Below are 21,367 nucleotides of genomic sequence, written 5' to 3'. Positions count from 1 at the left end.
AAAAATATAAAATGAAAATTTCCTTTTTGATGTCTCCATTGGAGTTAAGCCCAGAAACTCACCTAGGACTTCATAGTAAAGAACTAAGGATTCACCTCCTCTGTGATGCCTTTATAAGATTCCTCCCCAGTCCCTGTACCCCAAGCTCCCACCCCCAGAAGGATAAGGCCCACTCAGGTTTCTCTGCTCTCTAGCTCCCTAGACCCACCTCTATTTCACTTTTAATCATCTAATGTGTAACTTCTTTTCTTGGCTATGTAGCTATGCAGACATGTAGATTTTCTCTTTCACACTTGGACTCTGAGGGCTTGCAAAACTGAGTTTTAAAAATGTATTTCACATCAGATTTTAATGAGTATGATGCCTAAAACTTCCAGGAAAAGACACTGTAAACTGTCTGAAAAGACTAACTGAATCAGAGTCCCACAATGAGGAGGTTTTAGAACGCCTGAACTTACACAGAGTTCACCATTACCTCAGTTGGGTTTATTTTTTCTCTAATTTCTACCTTTGACAGAGAAGTGAAAAATAAGAAAGCAAGCTAGTGGCAGGGAATTGTTTAAAAATCTAATTACCAGAGACTGCCTGGTTGGTATACATTCAGCTTAATCTACACCTTCCTTAGAATTTGCCCAAAGTAATATATATAAAGGCTCATGACCCACTCGGGAAGACTTTGGTCTTCAGAGACCCAAGTGAGTTTTCAACTCTTAACAACAGTGGGATGGGCATTTTAGGAAGCTTCTTCTACCTGTTTCCCCCCATCCCCAAAGAGGGGCCAAAAAAGTCTTTAAAAAGCACATAAAAGATGCCCAATGAGAGGGATGACTCGTGGATATTTGTTCTTCAGTTCACCAGAAAGTACAAGTGAGCACATGAAGGCCACACGAATACAGATTTCCACCTGCTTTGTTTCCCCCTCTAACCCCGAGTACAGCACAGTGCCTGAAACACAGTAGCTACTCCATATGTATTTGCTGAGTGTTCTGAACTAAGGAGTATTTGGGTATGCAGAACAGTTCAACAAATCAAGTTTTACCGTCTATTTGGAGGCAGCTGTCCTTTCACTTGGGTACATAAATGTACACACTGAAGATGAAAAAAAAGAAAGACAAATGGCTGTCTATCACACATGGGAAATTCTAGCAGGCTTGCACTCTGACCCTGGACTTTGATACACAACACTGGAGGAATAAATGTATGGCTTTTGAGAATCAAGGCCACTCAAGGTATCTTCCAATTGGATACTCACGATGGACAAAGTCATAAGTCACTGGATTCTGATCAAAGCTCAGTTTCGCATTAGTTCATTAGTGCTCATTAAAGTCAAAGATGGATAACTGTGATCCTCAGAGGTCATTTGAAAGATTCTTTATACACCTTCTGGATAAACGAAACCAAAGGGTTTGGTCTAATTATTCCTCTAACTCCTTTTCATGGTTTGTCACTTAAACCACAGTCAGGTGCTCCTTGAATTCAACTTTCACGGCTCCTACCAGCCTAATGCTGCCATGTGACAACATTCAAAATAAACCAACTGGGTGGAGACTATTTGTGACCTAAGGAATACAAGGGAAGAGGAAGGAGGGTATAGTTCAAGTGGCAGGGTGCATGCTTAGCATGCACGAGGTCCTGGGTTCAATCCCCACTACCTCCTTTAAAAATAAATAAATCTAATTACCCTCCCCACCAAAAAAAGAATACAAGGGTAGAGATTAATCAAATGACCAAGCCCAAACTCAAAATAAATGCTTAATAAAAATGCAAACCAAGTCTGGACCTCCTCGTTTCCAGTTTCATATAATTTAAGTACTTCTCCTTTACTCAAATTCTCAAAAATTTCTATAGTTGTCATAAATACTTGGAGCAACAATAGCAGCTCTGCTTCCGCTGGTAAGAACTGAATTTATTAATTGGGGAGGGGGAGGGTCTTTGGCTAAAGCCCCAAAGCAGATAACCAAAAAAGCAAAGGCATTTGTCCCTCAAAGTCCTCCACTCTGATTAAAACTGGCATTCCCTAAATGCCAACGGTAATTTATTTATTCCAGCATGTTCAAGACATTCTTAGCTCACTAATGTGGTAACCTGTCCACACACAGGGTGGCAAATTAGTAACTGGAAAGCATCAGTGCACTTTAAGAAAAATGGCATCAAGCTTGTTACTTTTCAAAAGACCTCCTGGGAAATGTTCGGAGCATTTCAATAGGCCAGGCATCCATCCACACGTGGCATCTATGCGTGTGCACAGGACAGCTGGCAGCCCTGCCAACGGACAGAAAGAGAAACTGGCCACCCTCACTAAAAGGAAGATAACTTACCCAAGGTCACGTCATGGTAGCAGTAGGTCATTAATAGAAAGGAGGGAGAGTCCTGAGTGTTGTCTGAATTTCCTGCTTGTGCTCAGAGCAGCCCAAACAGTGGTGGAAAGTCAGCTGCTAACAGCTCTCTTCACCTCTAATGGGAAATCTCTTGCTCTCGGCCTTGGCTTCTTCCTCCTCTCCAGTCCTCTTGTGTTTGTCCAGTTTCCTTCCTTCTCTCTCTCCTCTTTCCTCCCTTTCTCCCACCCCGTCTCTCCCTCGCTCCCTCCGACCCCTTCTGGCATCCTCCCTGAGTGACAGCAATGTAAGCAGGAGGAGGGTGGCCTGTCTCTCCCTCCTGATTCATGCTGTTTCTCCTGGCCTCATAAACCTTTCTAATAACTCACAGACATGGCACCGTGATGGGCTGGCAGGCAGCTGCCCGCTTCGGGCAGCTCATGACTCAAGAAGATAATCACACTAATAAGAGGCTGAACACAGGCACCCACCCTCAGTCACTAAAGCAAGGGCACCAAGAGGCAGCACCAAAAGGTCCACTTTCTGCTTAATGGGAGGAAGGCAAGGGTGGCAAAGCGTGGGCCCCAAATAATCCCACTGTCTGGGAAGACCAGCCCCTAGGATGGATGAATGGATAGATAGCTAGATCCTAGGATCCACCTGGGATTGATGAAGATTTAGGTAGGAGTAGCATGTGTGAAAAGCATTTAATGTTTTCCTTCAAGTTACAGATCTGAGCTTTTAAAGAATTCCAGCTCTCCACCATTAGAACTAGCTGAGGAGATAGAAAGATCCCCAACCAGAAAACACGTGCTTCAACCACTGGCCTTTGCTCTTAGGTGAAAACCTAGAGTTCACTCCCCTGTACCTTTCCCTGATCCCCACCCTCCCAACCCTGTCCCCAACCCTGCCACCACCCCAGTCATGGGTCAGGCCTTATAGCACCCCTGGTCCTCAATCATTCGTCCCTCCTGGGCCTAGGAAGAGGATGTCCCTTAAAAGCACAACCTCCCTGCCTGCACATTTTGATGGTCTTTCATTGAGATGTGTTCTTTTCTTTTTAAGTATTTTAAAATAACTTCAAACCTACAGAAAAGTTACAAGAATAGTACAGAGAATTCCTAGATACCACCATCCATTCTCACTTTCTCCCTCCCTCTCTTTCCTTCCTTCTCTGTATAGGTACATTTTTTTTTCTGAAACTGGCGTGTAGGCTACATAGGTCATGTCCTTTATCCCTTATTCTCAGTATTTCCAAAGAACAGGGATATTATCTCATGGTACAATTTTAAAATTCAGAAAATTTAACACTGCTATAATTCCAATATTCCAGTTTTGCCAATTGATTCAAAAACGCCCTTCATAGCATTTGACTCCCCTGTGCAGGATCCAGTCGAGGATCATGCAGTGCATTTACTTGTCAGGTCTCTTTAGTTTTTCTTCTCGAAAAATTTCTCACCCTTTTTCAGACTTCCACAGCACTGACATTTTTTAAACAACTCAGGTCAGTTTCTTTTTTTAATACAGTGTTCCACAATTTGGGTCTGCCTGAGATTCCTCATGACTGGTCTCAGGTTTTCCAACCCTGAGTGGAATACAATGTTAAGCGATGTTGCATTCTTTTCAGGGTTCCGCATCGGGAAGCACATGACGACCAGCTGCCCCTCAGCAGTAATGTAATTTTAATAACCTAGTGATGGTGCCTGGATTCTCCCAAGAGGCTATTCCCCCTTGGAACTAATAAGCAATCAGTGGAGAGACACTTTGAGACCATGCAAACAGCCTACTCTCCATCAAACTTTCTCCTCTAGATTTCAACATTCATTGATGATTCTTGCCTTAACGAATCTGTACCATCACAGCTGCAAAAACCTCAACGTTTTTACCCTAGCATGTTTAGCTGCCTTCTCATCTCCCCATTTTCTGGGCCTCTGTTCTCCAAAGAGAGCAGACGGTGTGAGCCTGGCTGTCAAGGGTAGCGACCCACACGCTGACCTCTGGCCTTACTTAGGAGGGAGTCCCTGGCCAGAGTGAGTCTATCCTGGAGGGCTGAGGAAAGCAACTTGGTGGCCTGAGGTGCAGCCTGGGTCAATGACACTAACTTGAGCCTCTGAAATCGCAGTCCAGTAGCTCCGGCCCAGAGAGGTCACTGTCTAGGGAGGTTCACCTCATCTGAACAGATTCAGGGACGCAATGATAAAAACTGCTCTAGCTTACATTTCTGTAGCACTATACTTAGTAAATTCATGATATATGTTACAATTCACTTCTTCTGGGCCCATGACAGACAGAACTCATCTATCATGACACACACTGACACTGATACAAAGGCTTCATCATCTTTGTACACATACCTTTCTGGGCAGTGGTTACCAAGTGCTATTCAGGAACACTTTTCAGTTTCCAAGCACATTTCCTATTTGATACCTACCTTGCATTTCCTAAGACTGCCACAAGATCAGACAATGCAGCCACAGCTGTGCCCATTTTAAAGACAGGGAAACAGAGGTAGCAGAGGCCATGTGCAGAGAACTATGTGGCAAAGAGCAGAGAGGGCCTTCTCGGAATTGAGGGTGGCCTCCAGCTCACACTCCTATAACTGCAAGGGAATGAATTCTGCCAACAATCTGACCGAGCTTGGTTCCCAGTCAAGCTCCAGATGAGAAGTACCCCGTGATCAACACCTTGATTGCAGCTTTGCAGAGGCACGCAGCTAACCTGTGCCTGCACTCCTGGTGCATAGCAAGTGCGAGACAGTTTTAACATATGCTGTTTTACACCATTAAGTTTGTGACAATTTGTTATACAGCAACAGCAAACTAATATAAGGAAGGAAGGAAAAAGAAGAGAAAGAGGAGAACCAGTGGAAGCTGATCCTAAGAAGTCAGTCTTAAGACAGCAGGGAAACAACTTTCTCTTTGAATGACACTCCAGAAGATTCACTTCAGGCCAATTTGCTTATACTTTTAGGTACAATCTCCACATGTGACTAGAGCTATGACTATACAAGGCCACTTCTCACACTTGAAGGATAAGTAACTTTTCCAATAACAACATAAGCCTGAGGGGCTGGGGCTTCTGTCCTTTTTTTCCGCCTTCTCTCTTGGCATGAGTCTGCTGCCAAGGCTGCCAGCGACAACAATCAACCTAATGCCATCTAATTGACCTCCCGCCTCCACAGTCCGCTCTGAGCTCTCAGGCTGGACCACTGGGATGCTTCCCTTAAGACCCAAGGCAAAGCGGTGCCCAGCCTCCGCCCGCATGCCTGCCCAGGATGACCCCTCTCCTCCCAGCACATGGCAAGGGCATTAAAAATCCCACCGCCCGGGTTCCCCTCCCCTAGTATTAAAACCAGAAGCAGCCCTCTGCGGAGTTTGAGCCTTTGATTTCTTGGACCCAGTTAGAGTTCATAGGAATAAACCAGCCCTATGTTGCTTTTTTTGCCCCCACCTTTTTTTTTTTTAACATTTCCAAAGTTATCCACAAAAAAGCACCATCATGGGGGGAATGAGAGTAAGAAGGGGGACCAAAAGTCCCTTCCCAAACCACCAGCATTTCCCTCCAGCCATGGCCAGTCTTTCTTCTCAGAGGATCAAGATTCGATTGCTGTGTGGGTGATCCTATCAGGAAAAGTGAGCTGGTACCCACATTCCCCCAGCGCAAAACTGAGTTAAATAAATTGTCAACCCATGCGACAGAAGCGCTGCCTTTTTCTTAAGCGATGTCAGCGCTCCATTCCCTCTTGCTGGACATGATCCCTCCTGGACCGGTCTCTGCTGTAACTCGTCCACCCCCAATGTAAAACCTGCTCTTACCCACAACCTGGATAATCTGGGCCAGGAGGACGCCGTCCGTCACATCTTGCTGGAGATCCTTGATGAGACGTTTGTGGCCTGATTTGGCTAGATAATGATTGGCCCAGTCCGTGTAGATCTGCAAAAAAAGCAAACAGGCAACTTCAGGAACCCAGTCGGACCCCTTCTCAGAGTCTGAGGCAGCTGCTGGGCCGGCGCAGCCAGCACCGTCCGGCAGGAGAGCTGTCTGGGGCCAGCCGCACCATTAACATGCAGTGCATTGTGCCGATGGGGCATTCAGCTGGCCAAGCCGGCTTTCCTCTATTGAGAGGTCTGCCGTCAAGGCTCAGGAAAAAGCTAAAAAGAAAGCTTCAAAACACGCAGACGCCTGAATGGGACAGGGGACACGGAACTAAACAGTCTGCTCCAGGCGGCTCTGAGAGGCTGCAGCTCTAAATGCGGGAGAGGTCCCCCACCCCACCCCACTGCTCTACCCCGCCCTTTCCCATCTTTTTCTCTTTATTGAGAAAAACGTATGGGGAGGTTACCACCCAATAGGCATCTTTTAATGGGCCATTTCAGGGAAAGGAGGGCTATTGAGTTAGCGGCGTTCTCAGGAGCCTGGGTCCCCTGTAAAGAAGCCAAGTACCAAAACACAGAGCCCTTCAATTACTCTTGTGTGAGTGGAGTTATTGATGGCCTCACAATCATCTCAAATTTAATCGGTTTAATTTAAAAGCCTGGCATCATTTTCACTGTTGGGATTCTGTGAATAAAGCCCCAGCAAATTCCAACATATCTAAACACAGCATCAGTGTGCACAGCACCCGAAAGGCAGAGTCTGGGTCATCATGGGCTCAGGAAAGCAGACCCCCTTGGGGGCTGAGAGACTTGCTCCTCTTGGTCACAGAATCTTCGGCACAAAAGAATATTTTCTCCCAACAGACCAACAAACACAAGAAAACTCTCACCTAAGAACTTTCCCCCTATGTAACATACCCAAAAACAAAATTTTAAATCCTCCTCCTCAGTTCTGAGTGCTATTTCGTGCATGGATTTGTGAGTTTGCAAGGGGACGTGCAGGCATCTTTATCAGCATCTTTTCCCCCCTAGAATGATACAAACAAATAATTGCTCAAAAAGCTGGGCCATGTTAGCAGCCACAGTTCACGTACTGATGATAGCTTACCAAAATGATGAAGGTGATGGTCAGATCTCTACTAGCAGGTCACCTCTGAGATCTCACGTGACACCAGGGTGGTCCGTGGAGGGCCTGCCCTTGCCCCAGCTCCCACCCTCCATCCTGTTCTTCCCAGCACCATGCTCAGCAGAATTTCACACAAAGGGCTGCTGCCCGTCAAGGATCCCGAAATGGGGACTGAGGGCCAGGGCCTGGGCTTGCAAAGCAGGGCCCTTCTAGGGAGGCAGCACCCCTGACTACTCTGCCTGGGACCAAAAAGGCCTCATATCCCAAGAGGGGACAAGGCAAACATGCACTTTCTACTTCATCAAGTGCTGAGACCAGACAACCCTTGTCCATCCCCATCCCTGCCACTGCAGAGACCCACACCGTGGTACGGTTCTGTTTCACACCTCAGACCATGGTATCTAATCCTTAATTCTATGTTACTTTCCTTTCCCATGACTCCAAAGTAGTCAGAGATCGAAAATCCAGTATAGCAAGATCATTATCCATTTAATAAGCACTGAGAAAGCCAAGGAAGTGGAGCGCAGTTTTGGTCATTACAATGGCCACTTGAAACATCAATGATCATTAGGTGAAACTGTCAAGAGGAAGAGGGGCAGGAAAGACATTCCAAGGAAAAGATAAAGACTTAGGTTCAAGTCCTAAATCTTGAGTCTCCCCAGGGTAGGGATTCGAGTCTTTTGTTCAGTGATGTATCCCAAGTACCTACAATAACACAAAGCCCATTAGAAATTCTCAATATATACTTGCGGAGAAATGGGTGTATGACCTCAGGTGAGCTATTTAATTCTCTGTGCCTAGATTTTCTTATCTGTAAAATGGGATCAAAACCATCCATTTGTCAGTCATTATGAGGACGGAGTGATACAACATATTTGAAAAAAGGTACCTGATGTAGAGTAGGAGCTTAATAACAACTAACACACATAGAGCCTAATACATGCCAGGCACTGGTACCAACTCTTTACACATATTAACTCACTTCATCCTCATTCTGTAAGGTAGATATTATTATTCCATCTATTTTTCAGAGGAGAAAACTGAAGTGCAGAGAGGTAAAGTAACTTATCCAAAGTCACAGGTAAGTGGCAGAACCAGGATGTGAACCCAGGCTGACTGACTCTAGAATCTCTTAGCCACTCTACAACACTGCCCCTCTGAACATGAATAAAAATTAACACCGCTCACCCTCTCCATGACACCCTCCTACTAACTAAGCTCATTCCTTTATTCAGTTACATTCTCGTTGAAAGAATTCTTAAAAAATAAAAACCCAAACTCAGTTCTATCCCTTGCTGTCTGAATGTCCTTAGGCAAGTCACTCAACTTCTCTGGGCTTGTTTATTCCAGTGGAAAAGAGTAACAATTTGCAGAAACATGGATGGACCTGGAGACTGTTATTCTAAGGGAAATAAGCCAGAAGGAGAAAGAAAAATACCATACATCACTTACACGTGGAATCTGAAAAAAAAAAAAAAGACACAAATGAACTTATTTACAAAACAGAAACAGACTCACAGACATAGAAAACAAATACATGGTTACCGGGGGGGAATGGAGGTGGGAAGGGATAAATAGGGAGTTCAAGATTTGCAGATACTAACTACTATATATAAAATAAACAAGTTTCTACTGTATAGTACAGGGACTATATTCAATATTTTGTAATAACCTATAATGAAAGTAAAAAATATGAAAAGGAATATATGATGTTTATGTATGACAAACATTATGCTGTACACCAGAAATTGACATGTTGTAAATTGACTATACTTCGATTTAATTAATTAATTAAACGAAAAGAATAAAATAAAATGGCACAGTAAGGACTCCTTCAGAAGCTGGTTGTGAAGGTTCAGTGCAGCACCACCTGCAAGCCCCGGGCCTGACCCTCAAAGGGACTCAGGACACAGAGGCAGCAGGGTGGTCAAGAGGAGAGCTTTGGAGTCGACAGACTGCTTTAAATCTCAGCTGCCACGCTGCCTACTACCTCTGGGCCCTTGGGCCGGGGTGTCCTCTCTTACAAGAGGGGGATAATAATATCTCCACCATCAGGCTATTATGACAATGAAACAAGTTCATGTACCTAAAGGACATAGAATCTGATGTGTGCTAAGTGTTCAGTAAATAAAGGAGAATTTGAAACGTGACTCCCAGCACTGTAAAATGGGCCATAACAAAACCAGCCATAGCCTCTACCCTGAACCTCCAGGACACACATGACTCGGGGACTTCCCCTCCCTCCTTCTCCTTCACATGGAACAATTTCAAGAGTCTGGAGCATCCCCATCTGGAATTACAAACTGTGGTGGACTGCTAAAGAAGCAGTCCAGAAACTGGCCAGGCTGGTACATAGAGTGAGGCATCCTTCCCTAAATAAACAGGAGATACACCCCCCATGCTGTCTCGAGCTCTGGAGGGATCCCACTGGCTGAGGGTCTGAGGGACTGTGAGAACATTTCAAGGTTGAAAACCATCTGCCCCATGACCACCAGCTAAGGTGAGAATAGGCCATGGACAAGGATGCTGCTGGGTGGAAAGTGATACTGGTACCCCTGCTGACTCCCCTCCTAGGTGATAAACGGTATATAAAGTAGATGTACTCTCTCTAAAGCCAGCTCCCATGTCTGTACAACCCAGCAGAAAACCAAGGTCAAGCAAGCTGCTTTCGACAGGCACACGCATACACAGCATGGAGTCCTGGTGAGGCCACATGGCTATCTGGTATACCAGGGAGACCATTTGAAGTTCTAGAGTGGTCAGAAATGGCTCTGCCAAAGAAGTGAAACTCTCTACCCCAAGCTGTCTAAAATAGGAGATCTTCTCTCAACTGTAATCTACCTATCCACAGTGGCCAACTGATTCTTCCCAGAGCACAGCTCTAATCCTATCGCCTGTTCAAAAACCCCACTGAATTCAAGGCAGACTTTTCACACTGCAATTCAAGGCCATCTTCTCATCCATCCACTCCTCTCTAGCTTGTGCCCGACCTTACAGGAGAGGTAGTGTGTGTGAAAGTTAGGGGCACGGGCTTGGGAACTGACCAAGTCAACTTGGCCTTTGGCAAATGAATTTCTATTCACCTCTCTATACCTCAGTTTTATCCTCCATAAAATGGGGGTTTATATGAAATATATGATAAGGCAGGGACTGGCCAACTGTGACCCAGGCCAAACCCAGCTGACTGCCTGTTTCTGTAAACAAAGTTCTATGGGGACCCAGCCACACCTGTGTGCTGTCCGTGGCTGCTTTCATACCACAACAGCACAGGTGAGTAGCTGTAACAGTCTTTTGGTCCACAAAGCTTTAAATATTCACTGTCCAGCTCTTCACAGAAAAATCTGCCAGCCTATGTTACAGGGACTGAATGACATAATTCAGCTACACGCAGCAAGTCCTGAGTAAATAACTATGATTACCCCAAGAAAAATTGGACCTCCTGCTTACCCATCTCTGAACTCCTGCCACCCTCCCACCCTGCCCCTCCGCAGCCTGAGTGCCTCCACCTGGGGTCACCCAGCAAAACTCCATTCCAATGCCAGACCCTTCATGAAGTCACTCTTGATTTCCTGACTGCATCCTGAGCTACGCGTGATGCAGAGACTGCAGAGAATGTGTCTGCTGGCACCAGCTCCTCCCGCCACCATCAGATTTTAGCAGAGACCGTGTCTCGCCCATCTCTGCCACACAGAGGAGCCTCTCACAGAGCGGGCACACGGCAGGAGGTGTGTAAGTGGTTGCTGGAGTTGAGCTGAACAGAGAAAAAGGGCAAATCCTTGGGAAACTGATTACATCGGAGACTTAATGTGAGCTCTCAGCGTGTTCTCAAACCAGGATCTCAAATCCCTTTATTGATTGAAAAGAGGAAGGAATCCAGAAAATAAATCACTCCACAGCTTAAGCTCATTAATCAGGACCCACTCAACAAGAATCATTAATTATCTGGAGTTTCCTCTCCCCTCCCTTCCCCCAGCTCTTGACTGAAGAAGTGAGTCACAAGAAAACACCTAGATTTATTTTAATACAGTTTTCACAGGCCATGCTAACCACTGACATAATTCAGCCCCATCCCTCTCACTCACTTTTTGAGTAGTTCATGCAGTGAAAACCATCCTTCCAGGGAGCACCTTTGGAAAATAAACTCACAATATCCTTAGTCACAGACCGACTCCATCGGGTTCAGGAACGCAACAAGAATGGAGCAGTTTGTGCTGGAAAGCTTTTAAGCAAGGGTTAAAGCATGCAGGGCTTCCTCTCTAAGCCTCAGGTGTCCAGAATCCATTTCTCCAGAGTCTCCCCTTCCCCAGAGTCCTGGAGACTGAGGGCTGCTGTCGCTGTTACCCTGGAGCCCTCTGATCCCTGATTGGTCAACTTTTAGTAGAAATGGGTAAGACAAAGAAACACACACAGTTCTAGAAAGGAACAGAACCACCAATCCCTACTCACAATTGCAAATCATCAAATCATTCCAGAGAGAAGATACTAGAGGGAAAGGCTCTAGAATCTTTTCACACTAGTATCTGAAGGAATCTTTCCCACTCTGATCCATCTCACTGAGTTTACCACTCTCCCCACCCCCTCCAACGGGAGACCCAGTGCTTCAGAAGTGCTCAGTGAAGGAAAGGAGCTGCTGTCAAAAGAAAAAAGGGGGAAGGAAGATGATGACAGCTAAAGAGCGAGTTCGTTTTGATTCACTTTATTACCCCTGACAGAATTTCAAGGAGTGTGTCATTTGTTTGCTTACAGCTTCCACATCATTCCGTATCAAACAGGCTGATATCAAAGAGGGACAGTCTTGACGGATCAACTGAAGTAAGGAATCTGATTATTAATTGTAACAACTGATAAATATTGCACTAAGGGGGATGTTGCTAAGTTTATACTGCAATTAGCCCTCAAAAGAATGGGGGTGGGTAGCTCTAAAGAAGGAACTTCCCCCAAAATTCCATAAAATAACTGCACCCGAAGTTGTTGCCCTGACAACCGCTCTAAATCCAGACTGACAGCCGGGCAGCCCGATGGATCCAGAAGGCAGCACATTAGGACAGCCGTTTAAGGAGGAAACGATTTGCAATGTATCCCTTAGCAGAAAATGACAGTGTGAAGATGAAAGATTCAAGTAAGCCAGTCTTTTAGCATCTGAGGTGGTTTCCAGTCCATCAGTTGTAAAGAGGACATTACAGTTTGGCCTCTACTCAAGAGGTCTTGCTCTAGACTTCGGTGACATCACCAGTATCATACAGTTTCTATGACTGAGCAGTGTGTGGTCAAATTCATTCTGACTGTTCTGAAGTACGAAAATGATGCTGCAACAATATTATAGAGTGTTCACCCCGTACACAAAGAATATCATGAAGAATGATTATTCAATTATTCATAGTTTGAATTAAATCAAAATGCACCGTTTGTAATTATGGGCAAAGCTGGTGACACATTCACCTCTGCATTCCCAGCAGCTAATAAGGAGCCAGGTACCTACCCCACAGGTGTGGCCACACGTCCAAAGAAACTTTTAACTGCCTGGGGTGTAGTGAGGGGCCTGAAGTTAGCTGGTAGCTTTTTTCCACTTCTGCTCTCTCCTCACCAGAGTCTAATATATCCTCTAATATATCCTCTCTTGATTAAAACCACTGCTCTGAAACATTCAAATGGGTGAAACAGTGTCCCCAGCCCTAGACATTGGGGTAAAAAAGGGGGAGCACAGAGCAGTCAATCTTTTGCTCAAGGCCACACAGCATAGCAGGAGCTGAGCCTTAACACTGCCCCTACTCCCTGGTTTCTCAAAGGAAGAGTCCAGTTCTGCCCAGTCTCCCTGGTCCTCACTACATGCCCACCCTGGAGGACAATGACTCTCTTCCATCCCCATCTTTGCCATCTCCTGACAAATTACTCAGGTCATTTGTGGTTTTCCGTCAACCACGGCAACCGTAGGGCAGTGTGTCTGCAGTCTTCAGAGCTGGCGTGGACCAGGGCTGAGATCTGGCTTGCGTCTCACCAGCCAGGTGGCCCACGGTGAGTCAGGGCCCAGCGAGCATGGGTGCCTTCACTCACGTGGGGGTGATATGCAGGTTTGCTTTACAGACAAACTGAAAGCATATATGCAAGTGGTTAACACAGTGCCTGGAGCGCAGTAATGAGTAAGTGGTGGCTGTTAACAAATTAATAAACATGGCTAAGTTTGAGGGGAATAAGTCATTCTAGATTGCTGAGCGCTTACAATTCTGAAACTCACACAAGTTTTAAGTAAGTCCATTGGGAATCCTTCCCAAGTGGATTAACCTGACCTCTGCTTTTTAAATTAACCCAAGTCCATGTTTTCTCGAGGACCCAAAGACATCACCATGAGTAACAGCATTTTGATGTATACAAGGATGCCTTTAGGGCTGTGGAGTTGCTGGACTGTCTTTAAAAGACCCCAGAGTCCTTTAAAATTGGGTGTAAAGTAAAAGGAAGTACCGTTCAAGCAAGAGCGCTGATAGGACATTTCCGTCAATGAAAATACCTAGTAGAACGTCTGTGGCACCCCTCTGAGCTGCTCTGAGGTTAAGTAGGGAAGGATTTTTGGCTCTCAGCTGCTTTCCGGACAGGTAAGGCTGCTAAAAGGCTGGGCTCCAGGAGCACAGAGATGTGACAAAGTTCTGTATCTCCCACCCAAGCACATGCAGAATGGTCCCGCCAGCTCTCGCTCTCAACAGCACTAATAACATGGTTCACAGGAGCTTGTTTATACAAAGGAGTATACATCCCTGTCGGGACCCAGAATAGCATCAGGGAAGGGAGGAGCCCACTGCCGGTTTTTCTCCCGTTTGACTGCCAGTAACCTTCTTGCCTGCACAACAACCAAAGATCCACCCTGACACCTTCCCGTATGTATGTTTTTGTTCTGAAGGGATGTGCTCAGGTGGCACACACTGCAAATGACGGGAGGAGGGGCAGGGCTTCTAGCTAATCTGGATTTCCATCTTGCTCTCTCCCTCCTGGCACTGCCCTTCCTCCTCCTTTACTTCTGAATGGTATCAAGTCAAGTTAAGGTGCTTAGAGCCCCAGGCATACCTTGGTGCACTGAGCAAACATTGCCCAAGAACCTGCTGGTTCTGGGGTCCTGCTTCTGCTGCAGACTTGTGTAGGACGGTAACTATCATCAGCCAAATTTTATGATGAATTGATAAAGAGATGCCTTCTAGAGTCAGACTGCTTAGGTTCCAGATATGCCTCAACCACTTCCTGGCAGAGTTACCCTGGGCAAGTTCTTTCAACTGTATCTCAGCCTCAGTTGCATCATCTGTAAAGTGGATCGACTACCTATTCTGGTGAGACTGAAACGAGATCATCTAACAAGGCGCAGCGCACAGTAAGGGCACACAGTATGTTCATGCTGATCATTATGACCACGAAGTCGATGACATGCCATGTGAACACTTTGCAAACAATGCCTTCCTTTAGTTCCCAACTCACTTGTGAGCAAGGTATTATATCCCCCATTTCATAGATAAGCAAACAGAGGCTCTCAGAGGTGAAATGACTTTCCCAATGTCACACAAGTGTGCAGCATTTGGAAGCAGTAACTCGGGCCCCCAATGATGCTACACTGCTCCTCAGAGGCCCAAAGAGACCTGCCAGCCACAAAAGGGTATGCGTCAGGGCCATGTGGGGAAAGCAGCAAGAGAGAGCAAGGTTCCCTGCACCACAGCTGCCAGTGTCACCTGCTCCTGTCCCTGGGGACAGAGCTGGCCGCTTGTCACTCATGACAAACATCCAAAAGAGGGGCTGACACTTTCCCATGTCACCAAAGCACAAAGCAAACACCATTTCACAACAGGGTCACTATCACAAAGATAAAAATGCCAATATAACAGGAGTTACCAGTGCAGGGCTGCACACGAATGGAAAATGTTCAGGAGGAAAGTCCCCCAGTTCCTCCAGCCTGAGGTGGGCAAGGCTGGCCTGTGAAGGGTCCCACGGCCACACAATGGTGGCATTGTCTGCTGGGAACACCCGCCAGCACCAGGTTGGTGTGCATAGAAACTCTGGAGGTTTTCAAACTGTGCCTCAAGAAAAACACACCAGGCTGATGACCGTGCCGCGAGGGACTGTGAGATCTTTTGGATGAGTACACAGGAGCCTGCTTACCCCACACCTTGGGTTGACTCACCTTCGATGTCTCAGATGCCCCTTTCCTGCACTCTGTCCCCCAGGATAGGCTCTGCTCTGCACCACACTTCACAGGTCCTTTTACCCTTGTTTCTGCACTGATCGCCACCACCCACGCACAAGGGGGGATGTGTGTCCTTCTGCTGAAGGCCTACTGTGTGCCAGGCATTTGATACCTGTGATATCACCTACAACCTCTCCCCACTGGAGAGACAGCTCTTGGAGAACAGAAATTCTTATCTGTTTCACACACTGATTTTTTTCCCAACATGCAGTTTGGTACCTGGCACATAGTAGATGCTTACTAAATGTCTGTTGAATCCATGAATCATCCCCATTTTACATCTGGAAAACAGAGGCTCTGAAAGCTTAAGAAATGTACACGGGGTCACACAGCTAATAAACGGTGATGCTCCAGGCAGCCGGGTCCTGCAGCTACCAGCTCTCACAACAAATGTGTAGCCAGGTCTCCTGAGGGCCTCCCTGCAGAATCAAATAAGGCCAAGTGAGGATGAAGACTATCACTGGTGGCTTCAGAATAAAATCCAGTTCCCCTCTGCAGTACTCTCACCCACCTACTCCAAGATCTGAGTAACATCTGACCACGAAGTCTAGCGTTTCTAAGAAAGGCAAATGTCAGAGCCCAAGTGCAATTTCAAGTGTTTTCTCTCCCTTCCTGTGTTCATTACAGACTGACTAATTAGATACATTCTTCTTCCAAGTGCTTCCTCTATGGCTGTGATGGGAATCAGGTCCCTCCCGGTGGGCTCAGAGAGGGGAGAAGCATGCTCTTTCAACAGCAAACATTCCCAAACCTAGCCAGAGCTCATGAGAGCTACCTGGCAGGCGGCCACACCTGAGGGGCTGCTGACCACCTGGGCAATACTACAGACCTCCCTCTGGTCTGGTCAGGAACTGAACTTTGAAGTGTTAGCCTCCCTCCAGTCCTCCAAACCTCCACAGCTGCCCTCATCTGCAGACTGCACGGAAAGGGATGCCTGCCACTGTGCCTCTCGGTCACCCTGGTCCAGCCTGAATGCCTCAGCTTAGCCCTCCAGGCACAGGCTCTCCAGGATTTGGCCCCACTGGGTCCAGGCAAGACCTTGGAGTCCTGGGTAACCTCTGGCAGGTTGCTTAACCTCTTTGAATCTCGGTTCCCTCTTCAAAGGCTTGTTGAATGCATAAAGTGAAATATTAGACCTCAGGGACCTCACACATGTTTGGACACAGTATGCCAAGGCTTTGTGACCTTGGGCAAACCACCCCTTTCTGAGCCTCAGCTTCCCCATCTGTAAAATGGGTAATAATCTATTATGCATTATGAGGACTATTATGAGAACTAAATGAAGATGTAAAGTGCTTAGCACAGTGCTTGGCACATAGGTGGAACTTTAAGTGTTAGTTTCCTCTCCTGCCTCATCTCCATGGCCCCAACCCACAAATCCCTCCAGTCCACCACTCACACCACGGGCTCTGGGCCATGTTAACCTTCAGATCTTGCTGGTGGGTTTTCCAGTCTGGTGTGTCCTCTTTCACCCCTTCCATTTAGTAGGATGTTCTTTTCTAGAAACCAGCCCTGACTGCCAGGCTTCTCTCCCTTCTCTGAAATCCAACTACACTTACAATTAAATAAACCCCTGGGCCCAGTCCCCCAATCTCTGTGCCTTTGCCCTGACTATCCTCTCTGCCAGCAGTGCCATCTCTACCCCACCACCTGGCAAATGCTGAGCTGGTGTCTTAAAACCCCAGTCAAGTGTCAATCCCTATAAAACCATTCCCAACTCACTGTCTCACTCCCAGCAGGATTTCTTTGTTCCTTCTTCTTGGCTCCAGAAACACTTCACACAATGCCTTCATCATGACCATTATAACCATCCACATCTCAACTAGGGGCTTCTCCAGAGTAGACAACAATAGTGAAACACTAGCACAATGCCTGCTTCGCTGTGGGAGCTCAATAAACAAGCACTTATCGACCTACTGCAGGGTCAACAGGCAGATTGATGGAAGAGAAGTGGAGGGACAGACTGGTGAATGTTCAGGTGGATGGACAGATGGATGGATGGATGAATGCATGGGATGGATCAGTCGATCTGTTCCCTTTCACTGCCTGGATCATAAAGTCCATGAAATCAAGATGATGGTCCGTGCATCTTTTAGACCATGCATCTTTTAAACCAGTTGTAGCACAAGGCACAGAACAGGCACTGGCAAGTAACACTTTGCTGTGAAAGAATTTCCAGCAACATAGTAGCGAGACCCACCTGACCGTGGACTTTAAACTGCTATTTAAAAGGACACACACACACACACACACACCCCAACGCAGGCTTGTACAGCTTTAGAGAGTTGATTGTTAAACTTTTGGGAAATTTGTGAGTTAGTTGTTAAACAGTCCTTAATTATAAAGCAATTATCAGAAAGAAAAATTAAGAAAACAATCTCATTTACAATTGTATCAAAAAGAATACAATACCAAAGAATGAGTTTTCATCTTTGGGCAGTTGTTTTCTGGTTGTTCAACTTTGCCTTACAAGATTGACCTAAGTTTATTCTAAATATTCTCTGAAAGGACTAAAAGGATCTGAACGATTAGACATTCCTGATCTCACTAGAGTTGTCTTCTGAGGTGATTCTGAATCCCAAGAGACCAGTTTATTTTGTACTTGTAATCCCCAATTACAGTTACAGAATTTCAATGATAGAGGAATCTCTGGTGATCTGATACAACCCTAAATTTGTAGTTGAAGAAGATGAGGCCAATTTCAATGAAATTACTTTTAGGTTCTCCCCATACCTAAATATGTGGCATTTTATGAATCTAAAAATAAATATATATATATCCAGTAAATCATCCATGAGGTTATAATAAAAAATACATGAAGCAGATAAAAATGTGCTCTTTTGTAATGACAAAACTGAACTTAGAAAATTAAACATTCTAAAAAAAATTTAACCTAAAATTGTTTAACATCCCTTTTCCAATTTTATTGTGATTTAATTTACATATATTTTCATTCGCACATATTTACAATGTACAATTTGATTGGTCCTGACCTATCTAAACCCATGAAATTATCACCACAATCAAGGTAACAAACATTTCTACCAGCCCCCAAAACTTCCTTACAATCCTTTCTAATCCAGCCCTCACTCTACTACTGTTCTAAGACTAACACTGATCTGCTTTACATCATTAAATATTCACTCGGGCTTTCTGAACTTAGAAATATACATAGAAATATATTTTTAAAAATTTAAATTATATAAACTTACAATTATAAAGGTGGTAAGAAATATTCAGAACTCTTCACCTCCTAATTATCTTCCTATAGTTTAATGTAAGTTATGCTTTTGAGGTGATTACATCTATTACATGTATATGAAATAGTATAAAATGGTATTACTACTGCACATCGCTTGCCAACAGTGTTGAGAGATGTCACATTTGGTAGGACAGCAGCCCAGGTAGGAGGATTTACCTCCGAAATCAGCAAGTGCTACCTACCAATTGTGAGCCCACAGCCAACTGCTGCTAGGCACACACAGGTGAGACAGGGAAAAAAATGTTCCTTATCCCCCACCCCCACCACTGTGGAGGAGGTTTCTTTTGTTACATAAAATAATGGGTATGGTATGCAAATTTAGGGGAGTGCAGACTGAGCTAAATAAAATGTTTGCATCAGAAAAAGAGGATCCAGGGAGAGAAAGAAAGAAGTCTGGAGCCAGAATGACTGGGAAGCAAAGAGGCTGGGGAGGAGGGAGAAGCCCCCAAGACCAGATCGAGGGGCATTTACTGAAGCTGTACATGATCCAAACTCTCCCCTGTGAAATCTTCAATAAAATTCATACTCTTACCAGTGCTTTCTAGGGCAAGTGGAATCCTTCTTAGGAAGGCCGAGAGGTGCCAAGTCCTGCTTCCCAGTGGGTGAAGTGACAGGAGAGACAGAGAGCCAGAGCCACGATTAGGTTACTCCTGGTCAAGAGTGATGATGTTATGCACGGAGCCAGCAGGTGGATGACGAATTCCTGGTATTCCTATGCAGCACCCCACAGGGCACTTGGCGTCAGGCACTCACTCAAGGAGTGCTGGCCAAAAGGCCCTCTTACCTGCCTCATTCCTCCTCCTGCACAAGCTGCCTGGATTCTGGCATTGGTCTCCCAAATATTTATGGTCCGCAAGCTGCCCCGCCTCTTCCTGCCCCCCACGCTGATTCCACCACCCACCGAGGCGTCCCAGCTGGCCCTGCTCGGAATGCTTACCCATTCCCAGGCCCCGTCCCAGCCAGACCCTGGTATCAAAGCTCACCTGACCCACATTCCATTCCATGGGGCTTCTTAGGTCCCAGGTAGGCAGCTCTGCCAGGGATGGCCCAGTGAGTCACTGCTCCCAGCTAACATTTACATTCCCAATGGAATCCTCAATGTTTTACCGCCAGGAGAGGGATATGAGGAAAGGCAATCACTCTGGCAAGCTTGGGAGAGAGGGTTTTGGGATTTTGTTTGTTTTTAATAGTAAAAGAGATTTTAGGGCCCAATCAGATTACTGCAGGTGAGTGGCTATATAAATGGCACATTGCTTACTTATTAAAATATACAACCCCCAGGACAAACTATGTGCACTCTTGCTAATCATCTGAGGATGCTCTCTCACCCAGGAAACCTGAGTAGTGGATGACAGTTTAAGGATTTTCCCTGGGTCAGGATTCTGGAGAAGATTATGCAGCTGAAGCCAACTGACTCATCAGGGAGAAGCAGATCCAGAGAGGACCACAAGCAGGGGGGAGGGGGCAGTCCCTTTCCTTGCATGAGTGGCTGTGACTGAAAGCAAGGCGGCAGTAGGGGGTGGTGCTGCTCTGGTTCCACCAGAGGTGGAATGGCTGAGGGGCCCCGGAAAATAAATGGGGTCCCATGTCTCCCTACTTTCCCCTTCTTCCAACAGGTTTCTGGTTGGCTGTAAGGGATAACATCCGTGAACCCCCTGAACTGTATCTTAGTGACATGGAGAAAATGTGTGGTGATTATGCGTGTGAAGTCTGATCTGGGATTAAATCCAGGCTTCACCTCTGAATGTACCCAAATCCAGGCAAGTCATGTAAATGCAAGCTCAGTTTCTCCTTCTGTAAAATGGAGATACACCAATGGTATCTTGTGCACAAACATATTAAGGACTGATGAGGAAGAAACGTGCAGCACCTGTGAGCCCACACGCCCAAGTACCCAATGAGGGGTAATGATGCTTATTAAGGAAGGTCCAGGTGCTCCAAGTCATTGGGCCCAGGGGCACCTTAGCAGGTCTGAGATCCTCAAAATGGTCAGAGGGAAATAAAATGGCAGAGAGCTTCATCCTACTGGGCAGAAAGGCCCTAGGCCTGGCAAAGACATTGCTGGGCCATTTGTGTGACCAAGGATTTAAAACTGTCTGGAGGCAGGCAGTTCCCAGCAGAGGCTGGTGTTGCCCTGCCCCAGGAAACGCTGCCCTGCTCCTTCCCCCAGCCTCCTTCCTTTCTCAGCAACTCCAGGGCCAAGAGACTTGGCCACAGTGGAAGTCGTTGTGCTCCAGGCCCCTCTCCAGCCCAGGTGTCAGAGCTCTCAGGACTGGGGAATCTCGGGGGCTTTGTGTTTTGTATTTTTATAATAGGCTTTTACTAGGAAGACTACCAGATACCGAGCTGGCACCCAGGAAAGAAGGGGCGTCTACCCTACCCGGGGGACAACCTGGCCTAGAGCACAAAAGAACGATTTGCACAAAGATACTGTTTATTCCACAAAGTCCTGGAAGAAAGCCCCATTGATTCATCTCAAGAAGAAGCATACATAAAGTCCTAACAGCAATTTCGGCCACCGCCTCCCATCTGCAGTGTGTATCATTTATAAAGCTCTTCTGCAGATACGATTTC

The 21,367-nt window shown here is 46.1% G+C and overlaps 1 protein-coding gene across 10 annotated transcripts in view; it reads right to left on the bottom strand.

Annotated features, from left to right (window-relative positions):
• NAV2 (neuron navigator 2) overlaps positions 1–21,367 on the bottom strand; it is a 773,977-nt gene that overhangs the window by 244,653 nt on the left and 507,957 nt on the right. For 9 of the 10 annotated variants that reach the window (XR_012076623.1, XM_031681096.2, XM_072969658.1 and 6 more), the window contains one exon: positions 6,131–6,248. Coding sequence is in view for 8 of the 10 variants with exons in the window: in XM_031681096.2 (XP_031536956.1) it covers positions 6,131–6,248 (118 nt within the window). In the remaining 2 variants the exon portion in view is untranslated. Of the gene's footprint in view, positions 1–6,130; positions 6,249–19,325; positions 19,587–21,367 lie in introns of those variants that run through there. The other variant, XM_072969664.1, reaches the window with a different exon arrangement.

This window comes from Vicugna pacos, chromosome 10 (genome assembly GCF_048564905.1).
Source record: "Vicugna pacos chromosome 10, VicPac4, whole genome shotgun sequence".
In the NCBI taxonomy this organism is placed as follows: domain Eukaryota; kingdom Metazoa; phylum Chordata; class Mammalia; order Artiodactyla; family Camelidae; genus Vicugna; species Vicugna pacos.
Note: the sequence above shows the minus strand (reverse complement) of the source record. Positions and strands in the feature narration are given on the sequence as shown.